This window comes from Drosophila gunungcola, assembly GCF_025200985.1.
Source record: "Drosophila gunungcola strain Sukarami chromosome 2R unlocalized genomic scaffold, Dgunungcola_SK_2 000012F, whole genome shotgun sequence".
Taxonomy (NCBI): Eukaryota; Metazoa; Arthropoda; class Insecta; order Diptera; family Drosophilidae; genus Drosophila; species Drosophila gunungcola.
The window spans coordinates 2,152,033-2,168,174 of NW_026453170.1; the positions used below are offsets into that span (position 1 = coordinate 2,152,033).

Consider the following 16,142-nt stretch of genomic DNA (forward strand, 5'->3'; position numbering starts at 1 on the left):
CTTGGTCTAAATTGCTAGGATCTGCGAAGCGCTCCATTTAACGATTTTACTCGGTCAAATGCTTATAATTGCCTATTTCTAAAGACTTCTATGTTTCGCTCAGTTTGCTTGCGTTTCAATATAATAACTATTGAATCACCTTCAAATGTATACAAAAAAAAATGTCCAAGTCAAATCATATAAGCATAAATGTAAACTTTTGGGTATTGACAAATATCTTTTTAAATCAACGGTATTCTTAAACAGTTTTGAATTCGAAGTTTTCGGTTAGTTAAGATTTGATTAAATCCCAAACCAAAATCTCAGGTAATTTATACTGCAGTTAGTTTTTAAATCTTATTAAACAAGAAAGGAAGCAAACTTCGGCAAGCCGAAGTTTATATACCCTTGCAGCTATTGCAGGAATTATATATTTTTGAAAACATTAAAATTATGATTTACTTGCGTATATGTCTAAAAACATTGAAGCAATGATGATTTGCAGCTCAATTATTAGATAGTTATTTTATATAATTTTATTATTTCTATGGGAGCTATATGATATAGTCGTCAGATTTTGATGAAATTTAAAACGTAATTCTGAAATATTTAACCATTACTATATCTCGAAGAACTAAAAAAAAAATTAAAAAACAGAAAAGTTATAATTTTTTTCATTTATTTTTATGATTGTTCCTATGGGAGCTATATGCTATAGTCGTCCGATTTTGATGAAATTTAAACCGTAACCCATTACTATATCTCGAAGAACTTAAAAAAAAAATTATTAATCAACAAAGTTATAATTTTTTTAAATTTATTTTTCCGATTGTTCCTATGGGAGCTATATGCTATAGTCGTCCGATCCGGCTCGTTCCGACTTATATTCTACCTGCAATAGAAATACAACTTTTTGGAAAGATTCATGCAGATGACTTTAAAACTGAGAGACACGTATCTGTTAATTGCTAAATTATTTAAAAAACTTATGTTTATTGAGCTGAAATTGATTTAAAGTTTGCCAAAGGTAGATGCGCCGTGAGTTGACTTCAACTAACTTGCAATTGAAGCTTAATTAACAAACAGTTTGTGCTTGAAAGTTTTTTAAATGCTGTGGAGGCAAAGTTGGCGTTTGCCAGACCAATGAACCAATGCAGCGAGGGGCCAGCAGACCTCCGGACCATTAGCACGCCCAGCGTGCCACAAAGAAGCTGCATGCAAATCTAATTAGGAGCGAGGAGCGACCAAGGCCCTAAGGTGGTGCGGCTCCTGGACGGCCAAATGGATGCACGGCTCACAATGGCCGGTGGAAGACACCACCGAAGCCAGCCACTGACCCAATTATGCTAATACGGCGGTGGCCAAGCTCAAAGGCAAAGCCTTTGACGTCATGTCAGCCGGATGGATGTCTGGGATGCCAGGGAATAAAGGTGAGGCAAGACCGGCTTACACCTGGAGCAATATCGGTTGCTGGGAAAATTGCGCAATATGACAGGATAATTGCATAAAAGGGTCCTTTGGCACACCTGAGCCTTATTGGACCGAATGGTGGAATGGAATCCAAAGCGGCACTTGGACACTCGACTCCCAATTGCCGTTCGCCATTCGCCATTTCCGTGCATATTAGAAAATTGCCGGAGCTCAAGTCGCACTTCAAAAACCAAGCAAAGGTGACACGTCCATCCGGCTGGTGCGCATGTCCCCAGTGTCCTCCACTGTTCCTGTCCTGCTCCTGTCGTCGGGCAACAGGTGCTGCGAGCACGGTGGTGTATGGTCGGGGTGGCGGTGGCGGTGGCCGAAAGGGTTCCCGTGCAGCTGGGTTTGGTCCGCAGCCCGCGAGGAGCTATAAAAGCGCACGGTGCGGGCCACTTGGCCGTCAGTCGCCAGTCCACCGGCGTGGAATACGATCTGTCTTGGCCGTGGGAGCAGGTCTCTTCTTTGGAATTTCGCCACCCTCGGTTGAGATGTGTTTGCAAACTATTTAGCGTTGGTGAATCCGTAAAATGAAACAACACCCCGAAGGCGGTCATTAAAAACGCAGCCACATAATGTCGCACCTGCTGATGAGGCGACGGATTCTGCTGATGGTCCTGCTCTTTGCAGGTGAGTTGGTTAGCTTACAAGTCCCAAATGACATCGGGGATATAAATAAGTATTTAAGGCCTTTGGTATCGAAAACTAAATAAATTCAAATCATTTTCACTGTTAGTTTATTCCCTTCTTATTCCATATTCGTTATTGTAATTTTTATACCCCTGCAGATGGTATCATAATAGCCATGTCCGTCTGTCCGTCCGTTTCTAAGCAAACTAGTCTCTCAGTTTTGAAGTCATCTGCACGAAACTTTCCCAAAAGTTGTTTTTCTATTGCAGGTAGTATATAAGTCGGATCGTGCCGGATCGGACGACTATAGCATATAGCTCCCATGGGAACAATCGGAAAAATAAATAAAAAAAAATTATAACTTTGTTGATTAATATTTTTTTTTTTAGCTCTTCGAGATATAGTATTGGTTAAATATTTCAAAATGACGGTTTAAATTTCATCAAAATCGGACGACTATAGCATATAGCTCCCATAGGAACAATCGGAAAAATAAATAAAAAAAATTATAACTTTGGTTTGGGATATGAAAGGCAGATTTTAGTAATACGCAGCGCAAGTTTATTTCAAATTACACGTACTCTGTATGTGTGTTTCGGTCATATCTATCGATATACTCCACATTTTTCAAAATCGAGTTATTAACTTTAAAGTAAATAAGTATTCTTGAACGATCTTGCGGAATTTTTTTTATATTTGAAAGACTTTTAACAACAGCTTGAAAAACTATTTCAAGGGATACAGAATATTTATTGTTAGTGTATAGCAGCAAATGAAATATCCAATAAAAACAATGTAAAAGAAAAATCGTCACAACTTCGTATTTTGTTCGATTTAAAAAATACATTTCTAATAATCGATTATACCTGCGATCGCAAAATCAACATAACTTTATTGTTTTTATACATATACGCATTAGAGTCGTTCATAGTAAATAACATTTTTGTTATTCATTTTATTTTATGTGGTTCAGAGTATAAAATGTAGAATATAGGTAAGGTTCTTTAGTAAAACACAAGTAGCTCACATTGGCACCCATTTTTCATTGCTCGGCACTTGCTTTAATATGAAACTTGACCTTTTATTAGCAGTCATTGCGCCTATCACTAATTAAAATCTGTAGGGTGGGAGCGGAAATTGGATGTCATGCCGTTTGGCGACGCCAACCCTGTTTGTTCCTAAGTGACTACCCGAAATCCTGCGGGAGCACCCAATTAATGGTCCCTTCTGCCGATATGTATTTTCACCGACAGCTCCACTGCGAAACGCACCCCTCGGCGGAGCACAGGTGGCACTAGAAACATCAACAACAACTGACCGCGACAGCCAAATTCCGCCGGAGTGGCAGCGGGACTGGGATTTGGGTCCGGACTGGGACCTCAACTGGAACGGGCTCAGGGACTCGATGGCGCCGCCGACGTCACGCGCTTCCGACGACCTTTACCCTGTTGACAGCGGAAGCCCCGAGCCGAAATCAAGTGGCGCGGAAATGGACAACCAATTCGGAGATAACCATTTGGCCCCCTATCCGGAGATGTTCGGGCGCCAGTGGCACCTGCGCCAGCTCAAGCAGCTGCAGGTGCAGCACAAGTGGCAATCTCCGCCAGGTGCGGCAGTCAAGGCCAAGAGGTCGCCGCTGAAGTGGCCACCCGACGACGCGGACCAGATGCCCCCACTCGCCTACGCCTACTCCTTGCCCTGGAAGCGCAAGAGCCAGCCGCAGCCGCCCCGATACAGGCCCTCGATCAGTGCTGGTGAGTACGGGTTGTGTTTGGTATCCATTGCTGTGCCAAGTTGCAGCATAGTCCATGACTTGTGGCCTTACCACTAATGCGGAATTTACGGTAAAGGATCACTTTTAAGCAAATGGGTTTTTTATTATGCATATGTAAATTACATTACTTTACGTTGACATTAAAACCAAGCACTTGAAAAGGCGGATGAAGCTCTCCGAAAAGTATATATATCGGTTGTATGTTATATTTTTAAGCCTTACCTTAATGCGGAATTTCCGGTAAATGATCTAATAATGCATCACTTTTAAGCAAATTGGTTTTCTTTTATTATGCATATGTAAATTACATTACCTTACTTTAACGTACAAGTAAGGTTTACATTAAAACCAAGGATTTGAAAAGTCGGATGAAGGTCTCCGAAAAGTAGGCTATCTATTCAACTACAACTGCATACTTAAACTGCAAGGAGACGGACGGTCAGCAAAATTCTTAAAATTTACCAGTATGCTACTATGGCATATATAGGGTAGAAACGTCCGATTCGTGGGTATTTCTGCGTGCTTTTTAAAGATAATGAAACTGAAATATAGAAACAAACTGACTTGAATAATCATGCTGATAATGAATATATATTCTTTTTATATGGCCACTAGCTCCATTGAATCGAAGGTGACTTTACCATTTTTATGACTTTGCTTTTCATTTTCTTCCGTTCTTATTTGACTTTTTTTAGAAGACCAGTTTTGAACTCCAAATATACACGATAGTTTTCTGAGCAACAAAATACACGTAGTGAGGAATATAGTTTACTTTTCGAGTAACGAAAGCGTTTCTGACTGTATAGTATAAATATTCTTGATTTTCGTCTGTCTGTCTGACTGTCCGCATAAACGTCAAGATTTCGGAAACTAGAGACTTAATATTTGACATGCTAGTAATTCTTACGCAGTCATATATATTGGTTGACAGAAAAATTCTTAATATCAAGTTAATATTTTAAAAATTATTAAGTTTTTAGGGTCGTGGCGATCGCTTAAGTAGAGCGACATGGTTTTGGCAACACAGATCGACAGATGGTGCCCGATTGTTTTGTAGGGGAATATTTAGTTTGAAATTTGTTAGCTAAGTTAATTGGTCTGTTCTTGTTTTGTTTTCGAGACCATTTAATTCCGACCATTTGTTTATAAGTTGATGTGGGTATCACACCGTTGTTAGTTCCGTTTTCCGTATTTTCCTTCCAGGAGCCATGACCAATCTGGGGGGCTTTTTCAACCAGCTGGAGGCGAACCTGCGCTTCGCGGAGCAGTCGCAACTGGGCGAGTCCGAAACGCGAATGCTGGAGGGGAAGCACCCCCATCCGCTGCACTTGCCGCCCATGCCTCCCGAGGCTCCGGATGAGAATGACCAGCAGCAGGAGCAGGACCGGAAAACATCGAAGCTCCTGCACGCCCTGCGCAGCTACAGACCCTCCCAGAAGATCCGATCACTGGTGTCCCGCAATCCGCAGGGATACCGCGGCTCCCAGTTCATAGACCCCAGCTACATGTGGGTGGGCCTGGGAAAATGACAATGAGTCTACCGGCCAACCATTCAACAGTAGGTACCTAAGAAGCTGCAACGAATGCCGCCCCGAGACATATTTTAGATTATGCCCCTCTGTGTGTGTAGAAAATATATTTCAATGCCTGTCAGAGCAAAAATTAAGAATGTTGTTTGAAGCTTTAAGGTTTCAAATTGGTATCCTTTCACCAGGATTATACCTTTAATTATATTCTTCCTTAGGGGCTGTCGCTGTCCATATATTACATATTATATATGGATTCCACTGGTACTATAATATCAGTTAAAAACAATCACGATTGCCTCCAATTTTGTTGGAATTTGGTATGATTCGCCAAATACTCACAAGGAACGCCAAGGATCAGATTAAATACCAAATTACAAATTACCTTGAAGGCCACCGATTTTGCAACTAGCTGGTGCACTATGATACCAGTCGTCACACTGGAAATATTTATGCTTTTAGAGCTTTGATCTAATTTGATCTATGACATCATTAGTCAAATGGGTTACCCCCTCTTGAGCGTAAGCCATTTGATTTAAATCTGAGGATCGAACAGTGAAAGGAACATTGTAAAATAGAATTCAAAGTTCATAAACCTTTCTGTGCGTTCAGCCAATTGGAAATATTTGTTAGATTCCTAGCTTGGAATAAATTTCTTTGAAGAACCTCAATGCCACGGACAAAAATAGTACTGAGAAATTTGTTGATTGGTGTGTCGATGATTAAATCATAAATAGGTCATTTTTAAAACACTTACTTCACCCTTCGCACATATACTATAAACGAGATGGGGTTTTTCAAATACTAAGTGCGATTTGTTTGGACAATATATTTTAAATTGCTGCCTTGCGTTTATTATATATGTAAGCACCCATTTAAGATGTACAGTTATGTTTATTTGGCCGAAAAAGTATTTTTCAACATATGATTGAAAGACAATTGATATCAAACATCATAACTCATTTCCATAAAACTCCATTTAAACTCACTTAGTACGTAAGTAGTTTAACCTATCAGCATAATCTAAAACCGAACGAAAAAGGAAATGTTTCACCAACCAAATAAACTCTTTTTCATGCGTATATAGAAAATATATTTTATGAGCCAATCGAAGGGATTTTGGCAATTTCAGTCCAATAGATACAAATACATCAAGTGCTAGTAAATATGTATGTTAGAATGTGAAATGGCGTAATGGCCAAAAGAAACTCAAAGAATTAATTGTACAACAAATATCGATCCTTTGCTGCATCGAAATTACTAGGTAGTACCCAATTTTGGTGTTCAAATACGGGCTATACATTTTTTTTTAATTCGAAAAGTATGCGATGCAGACAAAGTTCGGGTTAGATACATCTTAAAGAAACTTATGCCCAGCCTATATCTTGGTATAACTGGGATAGGAGTTGGCCTGCTGGGTTGGCGGCGGGATCAGAGGGCGCTGGATCTCACTGGAGGCTTGGATCTGCTTGAAGAGCGAGTAGATGCCGTAGTAGAGATACCAGGCGAGCACTGAAACAAACAAATAGAGAACAGTCATCACCGTGTCAGAGTATAATTACAGAACGATCACAAACGCCCGAGCGATAAGCGCAATGGGGATTCACAATTTCGCCACAAAGGCTGTGTATACCCATTTGCACACAGATAAAATATACCTCACATATATATATTTTATTGAAGCGGATGAGTCACGTTCAACTTACCGAGCATGGACACAGAGAGCAAGACGACCGGCAGGGCGCTCATGAATGGCGTCGAGGATTCGATAAGCTCCGCCCACAGAGTAATATGGCCGATGATTCCAGTGACCAGGAGCACTCCGTTGTTGATCAGCCAAGGAAGCAAAAGCAGATGGCGTTCCTGCAAAGTAAAACATCGTTTGAGAATCACGCATTGATCAATTTTTAATACCAATTGTGAGTTAGAGCTTGTTATAAACACGTGGCTTTGTAATGGCTTATGTTGATTTAAACAAGTTTGGTGCAATGCAGTTCTTTCTTAAATTTCTATGAAATTCTTCCTCGATTGCACCATAGATTAAAGGTGCCCTGGTTTCAGGATGTTCCCTAGACAAAGAAACATGTACACAGATCTACTTACCTTAACGGTTCCCACAACCAACATAGCCGATGCCAAACAATTGATCACCTTCAGGGCCAGGTAAACGCTAAAGAGTATGATGAGCACTGAAAAACCACAAAATTGCAAGTTTGTTGCCTTGGGAGTGCACTTGAGGATTAACCCTTACCGGAGCGAACCTGGCTGACAGTTACATCAGGATTTTTGTCGGCGTCGACGATCTGCTGCGCAATTTCATCAACGAATCCCAGGCCCACTGCCAAAAGGATCGTGGCCAAGAAGGAGAGTATAGCGCCCAGCCATCCGACGACGACACCGTAGGTGTTCAGCCGCATGCAACAAACCCTGCTCAACATTTTCACTGGAATGGGTACTCCCCTTTTTGCGGTGTCGGAATAAAATCAGAACCTCTTCCGTTCGCCGGCGTAGTAAAAATGCAATTGCAAAATAAGTCGCAGTTATCTGACAATTGAAAGCTTTTAGGAAAAGCGTTGCCAGATTGGTGGAATTAATAAGAGCAGCCACCGTGACTAGTTCACAATATGTGACTTTTTTACGCTGCCAGTATAAAATATTTTTATTAATATATTCACTTTAACATCTTTATTTAAAATTTGACTTATAAATGTTGGGTTTGAAGCATGAAGCTAAAAAATATTTGTGTATGGTCCGAATTATCCAAATTTGATGTGTTCTTTAAAAAAAATAAATATTTAAATTCGTAAGCACAAGTTACTGGATGTTTTTTAAGGGTGATCTGGCTTAACTTTATTTTCGAGTTCTAAATTAAAAAAAAATATTTTAAAATAAGCAATGGAACGGCAGGGATAAAATCAACAAATAATCTAAAAAAATTTAAAAAAAACGTTTAAGGCAGAGCTGGAAAATATTTGTTATTTGATCAAGTTTTTCTGGGTTATCTTCGCTTTCGTAAATTAAGTTCATACCGATCATGCGCAGATAATTTTTAGTCACTTCATAAGTGAAGCAGTATTTTCATAAAATTTAAATAAATTTATTGACCAGTTATCATGTTGATCTGCTGAATTCGTTCATTAAAACTTGACCTTTTTTATAGAATGCTGTTGGTCGTGGTCAGGTGCAACGAATTTGTAATTTTGGATTTAATGTTATTTGTCATTCTGGAAAAAAGTTGAAAACAAGCCAAAAATTTTTTTAAATTAAAATCCAGAAAATAACCAGACTTGACGAGAAAAAACGGAAATGGCAGCACTGATGGCACGGGCATAGCTTTCATCGGGAACTTCGTGGGTAAGTTGCGTGCTGATCATCTCCTCCAGATAAACTTCAAACGGATGCAGCTCTGCACGCGATGTGATTTGACGTAAGCTTCGATAGCCGATTGACGGACAGCTGGGACTTACAGTTATTGATGGCCTTTCCATACACTTCCATTAAAACAACGGATAATTTAGTACATTCAACCTTAATATAATTCACTTTACGATAAGTAAAAAGAAACCGTATTCAAAGAGGTGTGCAATTTTAAATGATGCTTTAAAAGACACAAAATAAATAAGTCTTTGTTATTGATACGAAATCTTAGTTTGTTTAACAAAAAACTGATGTTTTTACAAACACTAATATGAAAGTAAAAGAAAACAATATAAATAATTTAATAAAAGTATATAAATAATGAAAATAACTAATGTCTTGGCCTCTAAAGAGAAGCCAATTAAAAATTCAAATAACTTTTGTATTCTTCGAAAATTTGTTCGATAAAAACATTAAACTGAATATAAGAATCCCAAATAGGGTGGTTTTACATTTTAAAATTTAAAAATGTAATGTTCATAGTTAACAAATTAGTCAGTTTCAGTGTAGACTAAGCCTAATTCAAAATGGCGTCCTTAAGCTTATCGATAACCGATCAGTTTTCAATCTGCTATTGGGTTTCCAGTGCGGGAAGAATAAAAAATGCGAAATATTTGCGACCAAAAATTGGCCAGCATTATGGAGAACTTCGAGAAGGTCTGGCAGAGGAGCTGCTCCAGCAGTTCCGCCAGTTCGAGCAGCAAGGATACGAACCACGAAGTGGGCGACCCCTTTGCGGAGTATGCCATCCGCCCTATGGTGGTCACCAACTGCTCCGAATATGTGGTGGCCCATGCCAGACGCGAACTGCTTCCGGCTCGCCAGTTCACAGAGGTCTCCCTGTTGCCGCACATCCTGGAGACGATGAGGAAACTGGGGTTGAACAAACTGCTCCGCCTGCAGAGCTACACATGGCCCCATTTGGCCGGAGGAGCCGGACACGGGGCAATGATTGTGGGTGCTCCGGGCAGTGGTCGCACCTTTTCGTACGTGCCACCTGTTTGCCATGCGGTTTGCAAGGCCATCACGGAAAGCAGGAGCACGCTAAGCGGTCTGAAGCCGGGGGCCTGGCAACCGGATCAGCAAGGCGCCAAGGCCTTGATCCTGGTTCCCGATCTGCGTCGCGTCCGCCAGGTGAGCGCCCTGTGCCACGCCCTGCTGCGCAAGGCTTACAAGGAGGATTGGTTCACTCTGATCCTCAATGTTCCCTCGACCAAGAGTTCGGAGTTCTTCCTGCGGCTCCTGAACGGAGTGGGTTGCTTGGTGGCCACTCCTGCCCAGCTGGTATGGTTCTGGCAGGAGGCTCCTGGTCTAATGCGCTTTCCCTGCCTTCAGTTCCTGGTCTACGATGATGTGGATCTGATGTCCGTCGAGCAGCTGCAGGGCGTCCAGCAGGTGCTGCAGGAGATCCTGCCCCTAACACACTCACCCCAAGTGGTGATGGTGTCCCAGTCATATAGTTCCACGCTAATGGCCAAACTAAGAGCGCTCAATGATCAGCCGGCTCTTGTCTTCGGCGACATAATGGAGGCAGCTCTGTACGGTGGAACACACATACGGATTTCCCTGGTTCGCTCATCAGCCAAAGTCAACGCAGTGGTCCAGTTGCTGCAGCAGCGTCCTCCCGACAATTACCGCACGGTGATTTACTGCGCCGATGATTGGGATCTGCAGCGCCTGGAGATGGCTCTGAATGATCAGGGCTATGACTGCCTGCCCTACTACCAGACTTCGGATCTGGCTGTACGCGAGCAGGTGCATGGTTGGCAGGCGAATAGTCGTGGCGTAATTTTACTATGCACGGACAACTGCCCGGAGCTGAGCATCCGAGATGCGCACACCCTGATCCATCACAGCATGAGCGTCTCGTGGAGCAAGTTCAAAATGAGGCACCTCATGCTGTCCGACAATCTACACAACAGTTTGGCATCCAGGGCCAATCCAGTGAGGGTGTCATTGCATTCGCTGGTGCTCCTTGCCGACAACAACCACCGGGAACTGCCGCGTCTGGTGGACTTTCTTCAGCTGCGCCAGGAGGTAGATCCCGGCGTGGTGGCGGTGGCCAAGCGTATACGCCAGGAGATGGGCAAGGCCAAGAGCGACCAGAAAGCTCTGTGCAGCCAGATTCTAGTGCTGGGCAAGTGCTACGATCCCGTCTGCCCAGATCGTCATCACGTAAACCATTTGGACAGACGTCCTGACTATATGCCTGCGTCCGGAGATGTCAAAGTGCAGTTGGTCAAGGTTTACTCGCCCACGCACTTTTGCGTTCGCATACTGGAGCACATGCCGCTGCAAGGCAGCTGGCAGTCGCTGCCCTCTCCCGCCGTGCAGGAGTTGCGCATGCAGCTGAAGCTGGAAAAGGAAGCCCCACGCTACTGGCCCCTGGTGGTCGGAGCCATCTGCATATACCACAGCACGATCACCAAGGAGCGGGTTCGCGTGCTGAAAGTGGCGAACATACAGAACGTCAATATAGTCCAATCCGATTTGTCGGTGGAAGTCCAGGCCCTGGACACGGACACGCGCATCTTCTCCACCACCTGTGGACGACTCTTTGAGTGTCCGGAGGCAATGCAGCGGGAGCCACCGATGGCCTGCGATCTGCGGTTGCTCGGCTTGGTGCCGTACTCTGGGGAACGCAGCTGGACTAAAGAGGATTGCCGCAATGTCAAGTATATGCTCACCCAACTGCCCAAGGAACACTTTCTGCAGGCCAAAATTCAGTTCGCCGCCGCAGGCACACTGTACGTCCGGAATCTGGTGGCCATTGTGTATGCGGACCAATTCAAAGTGCATCTGCGGCATCTTAATCTAGCCCAAAGACTGATCAAGACCACTTTGGTAAAAAGATGTGAGAAGGCGACCAACATGATCCTGAACTTTTTCGAGGACGTGTTTATAGATAAAGATATAGGGGAGGAGGAGGAGAAGGAGAAAGATGCTCAGGAGTCCAAGGAAAGTGTGGAGAGCGAGCCCAAGGGGACAGTGGAGGATCCGGAGAAGCATCCAACAAGCCTTTTAAGCGGCAGATGCCTACGGCTGGCGCAGATTGCTCTTGAGGTGGGCAAGGAGAACCAGCTGCAGCAGGAGTTACTGGAAACTAAATCTACGATTGAAGACGCATCAAATAACCAGATGGCCAAGCCTTCCACCGAAACTAAAGAAGATGCCAGGCCGCAGTCCAACAAAGACCCACTTTCCGAGCTGTACGAGTGTTTTATGAACTGCGCCCGCTTACAACTGGAGGATAAGAAAGAGTCCGTACAGAACTCCAGTCATGCGGCCACCGATCCGGTTGATCCAGCTAACCAAGCTCAGATACAAATCCAACTACCGCACAACGTGGTACGGCCATCGGTGACCTACTATCAGACCACCACCACCTTGGAGTTTCAGGTGTCCCTGCCGGAAGATGATTACGAGTACCAGACTATGCTCTTTGAATCGCAGCTTTTCTTTAGGGCAATTTCAAAGTCCTCGGAACTGATACAGCAGTTCATTCTGACCCTTAGATTCCCACTGGGTGTACTGCGTCATCACATCAAGGGACGTACCGTGTATATCAGTATCACAAAGTCGCTTGCCTGCAGCTATCCGCTGGCATTTGGCGAGTACCGATTCCTTAAGCCCAATCACGATGGGTTCGACAAGCAATATGACCCCCGAAAGAGGGCCCTGCAACGATTAAGCCGTTGTCTGAAGGATTTCGGTTATATAAAGCAAGATATAGAGCTGCAGGACAGGAGCGAGGAAAGTGAAGACGAAGAGCGGAATCTGGACGGGATTGAGCGTGGAGACTACAATGAAATAATCGACTAATAAACCTAAAAATTAAATTTTTGTTTTACAAATTCACGTGGGATTTGCTTTTAATCAAACTGCATGATTGATTCACAAGAAGATTTACTCTTTTTTACGTTGGTTTTAAGTCCAGTATATCTGCGTAAATTGACTTTACGCTTTAGAGTGCTTGTTTCAAAAGTCTAATTATAAAGTGAAAAAATAAAGAACCATCTTTAAGGGTATAAGAACTTCTAAAACCTTTAACAAAGAGAAATTCTCAAGCTTAAATTAAATTCTTAAACTGGATGAATGGTTCAAATAATCCTATTCAATAATATAATGTTTAAAAGACCAACTACGTTAAGCTACTAACAACTTGTAACTGTTCAAAAAATAAGAAAATGATCAAACGTTGATTTTAAATCACTTAACAGTAAGTTACTGAAATAAATAAACTACTGTTTTTTTTTAATAAGTTTTTTATTAAATATAAATAAATATCTACACTTTTGCTTCGCTTGTGGAGCTCTAGGCCTATTTTGATGATTCCCAAGGACACAAAAGAGAGTGCGAGTGAGCCAAAAACTCAAAGCAAAAACAAAAATAAATTCCATAGGTTCTGTTTTTGGGCACCTGTGTTTGAACTCAAGTAATACCTAATTAATAAATTATTTTGACTAAAAAAACGTTGGCATATTCCAAAATAATTTAAAAATACAGTCCTGTGTTTCCACGCATTTAACTCTCGCAGTTTAAATATTAACAAGACCTTTGACAAGTTAAACGGGCACACAATCAGGGCTGCAAACCATTCAAATAGTAACCGTTGGCAAAGAAGTTTAAAATATGTTTAAATTTAAGCTGTGATGACATCTAATCTTGAATGTATATTATATTTAACATCTACCCACTCTGCTATTTTTCCGGTTCGCTCGCAATTGTATTTATTAATTTAAACTAGACAACAAGTAAAAACTTTGTTGATTTATTTCAGACTGCAAAGAACACTAGCATTGTTATTAGTTGCTAATTCTTTAAAAGTTGTAAATCCTTTTAATGCCCATTCGCTTACGTAAAACCTTACATTACACTCCACAGAAATAAATGTAGGGTAGTTTTTCGTTTCTAAGACTCCATGTACCAAAACCACTTTACGTGATCAAAATTGTGTGTGTTCTTGACCCATCTACCCACAAATTTATCTAATGGTTCAACTTCAACCCTCTTATCACGCGTCAAAGCTAACGTAGCATATGAACACCTCTATGTTAAACAAACACTTAATTATATTTCCGCGTTTAAAAATTAAATTTAAGAAGCAAAATATAGCAATTTTAAAATATATATATGTTGGTAAGCAATAAACAACAACTTTGTTGTCCAGTTTCGACCAACTGTTGCTCTCTCAGAGACGACTGCTTATGCGATTCAGTAGCTACTCGATTCTTGCCAAGTGCGGTCGTTTTTCCGTGCGCTAAGAGATCCCAAACCGGTTTAGTGCCGCCGCATTGTTATATTTGGAAAACTAAGAAGAAAATATAGAATCTCAAAATGAAAATCGACCTTGTGGTAGATAATGGACCGTGCAACACTGAACTGAGGAGTTGGTGCCTCGGAATAGCGATCTATTGGCTCGTTACCATGACTTTTGGCGTGCTCTTGGCTCCAAATGGTAGGAGAAACTCGAGGCGTGGCATTTGTTTATTTCCAGAGATGAACACCCAAGCTGACGCTATTATCATTCAAAATACATATATGCATACATAGCATATGTATGTTCGTAAACGTCGAATACACAAAATAATAAAATGGGCTAAGTCCTTTCCAGACAAACTCGTTCCAATTCACAAACATTTTGAATACCTCACTTCTATCGATGACGACATCGGTGACAAAATCGAGCTCGTGTCTTCTCATTCTATAAATGTATTTTGTATACATATGTACATACATGCGATTATCCAAACTCGATGCAAAATTGAGTGGCCATTTGGTTATGTTTTTTAAACTTCCATTACTTATGTACATACTTCGGGCGCTCGTTTCGTATGTGTGTGATAAAGAAAAATGGATATGGTATTAATTCCCTTGGAGAGGGAATTATAATCAAATGCTTGCAACGCAGTGAAGGAGAACTTCCGGACCCTATAAAGTTTATACAGTATTGGTCAAAATAATAGCACTTGAGGCAACATAATACGTTTTTAAAAAACATACTTTTTAAGCAAAACACTCGTTTTTTATTTAATTTTTTGACAAAACTTACTTAAACAGGAGTTTTTTTTGTTTAGTTTATTCAAGACAATTAAAAATGTTAGTTATTAGCCAAATTTCACCTCTTAAAATAAAAATCTAAAAAAGCTTATAAAATGTTGTGAAAAATTCTATGAAATTATGTTGATCTGAACGTCACATAGGATTAAATATAGTTAAATATGCATATGGATGAAACTTTCCGAAAAGACTTTTATTGCAGGTAGTATATATGTCGGATCAGGCCAAATCGGATAACTATATCATACAGCTACCACAGGAACAATTTAAATACTAAATCAAATTATAAATTATACTCCTAGATGTACTTTAGAATTACGGATTTAACTTTATAGTTTTTCGAGTTCTTATTTTGGTTTATGTATATTCAGCAAAATTATAAAGTATAAATCGTAAGATAACATCCATTTAAGCTCAAACTCTAGGCATTAACTTAAAGCAAACAATTTAAAATTACCCGAAGAATACGTTTTGAAAAAGTTATGATTTACGTTGAAAATCGAATGACTCAAAAGATGACAAACGTTTTTATTAAATATACCTACCATATGCATGTGTTGTAACGAAAACTTTCTTTGCAGTTATCAACTTTATTGGATTTGCCATCGTAGTTGTCGCCAATATTTGTTTGCTGATCGGAACCCAGAGGGTAATGTTGATAAACTTTTATGATTTGTATAAACAAATCCGCCATTTATCAATTCCAGGAGAAGCATGGGCTGGTCTTCGTCTGGCTGATTTTCGCCGCAATCGAAGCCATCAGCTTTCCGTTTGCCGTTTTCGGTGTAATCTTCCACTACGGAGGCTACCGTGAGGCCGTCGGTACTAGTAGCCTCTTTGGCGCATTGCTCATCTACATCATTACGCTCTGTAAGTAATCGTGATGTCATGCAAAAGTGTATCTGACAAAATCTGACATATATTCTCCTCCACACTTTCAGTAATTGTTGCCTTCTGCACCCGTATTGTATACTCATTCTACCTGCAGCTTAAGAGTCGCGCGGACAGCAATCCTCCACGCACCACGAATGTGGTTTAGTGCCTAAACTTTAGTTTATTTGTTGGGGAAGGCCCACATTCTACTTAATCCACCGTTTTGAATAAAGTTAATTCTTGCCTTCTGCATTCATGTTGTAAACTATTTCTACCTCTAGCTTAACAATCCTGAAGGCAGTAATCCTTCAAGCTCCGCGAATGTGGTGCAGTGCCTATAACCTATAAATTATTTGCCGGGGAAGCCCCCCAGTTCTACTTAACACAGAGTGCTTTTAATAAAGTGCGAT

The 16,142-nt window shown here is 41.2% G+C and overlaps 4 protein-coding genes across 5 annotated transcripts; 3 read left to right on the top strand and 1 right to left on the bottom strand.

Annotated features, from left to right (window-relative positions):
• Positions 1-1,798: 1,798 nt before the first annotated feature.
• LOC128255739 (submandibular gland secretory Glx-rich protein CA) lies at positions 1,799-5,500 on the top strand. Of its 2 annotated transcripts, none has more exons than XM_052985460.1 (3): positions 1,799-2,082; positions 3,336-3,836; positions 5,063-5,500. In XM_052985460.1, exons 1-3 carry the CDS (start codon positions 2,028-2,030, stop codon positions 5,383-5,385), a joined length of 879 nt encoding a protein of 292 aa, XP_052841420.1. In that variant the 5' UTR covers positions 1,799-2,027; the 3' UTR covers positions 5,386-5,500. The 2 variants fall into 2 exon arrangements, with proteins under 2 accessions (XP_052841420.1, XP_052841419.1); XM_052985459.1 differs by having other exon boundaries at positions 1,802-2,082; positions 5,060-5,500.
• Positions 5,501-6,451: 951 nt separating this feature from the next.
• On the bottom strand, positions 6,452-7,926 carry LOC128255844 (uncharacterized). The gene is made up of 4 exons (XM_052985619.1): positions 7,634-7,926; positions 7,486-7,571; positions 7,089-7,245; positions 6,452-6,894 (listed from the first exon to the last, which is right to left on the bottom strand). Exons 1-4 carry the CDS (start codon positions 7,818-7,820, stop codon positions 6,761-6,763), a joined length of 564 nt encoding a protein of 187 aa, XP_052841579.1. The 5' UTR covers positions 7,821-7,926; the 3' UTR covers positions 6,452-6,760.
• Positions 7,927-9,360: 1,434 nt separating this feature from the next.
• LOC128255847 (putative ATP-dependent RNA helicase BoYb) lies at positions 9,361-13,012 on the top strand. The gene has a single exon (XM_052985623.1). The coding sequence runs from the start codon at positions 9,403-9,405 to the stop codon at positions 12,619-12,621; it is 3,219 nt and encodes a 1,072-aa protein (XP_052841583.1). The 5' UTR covers positions 9,361-9,402; the 3' UTR covers positions 12,622-13,012.
• A 995-nt stretch (positions 13,013-14,007) lies between these two features.
• Positions 14,008-15,984, top strand: LOC128255953 (uncharacterized). The gene is made up of 4 exons (XM_052985876.1): positions 14,008-14,257; positions 15,441-15,508; positions 15,567-15,729; positions 15,801-15,984. Exons 1-4 carry the CDS (start codon positions 14,137-14,139, stop codon positions 15,896-15,898), a joined length of 450 nt encoding a protein of 149 aa, XP_052841836.1. The 5' UTR covers positions 14,008-14,136; the 3' UTR covers positions 15,899-15,984.
• Positions 15,985-16,142: the final 158 nt, after the last annotated feature.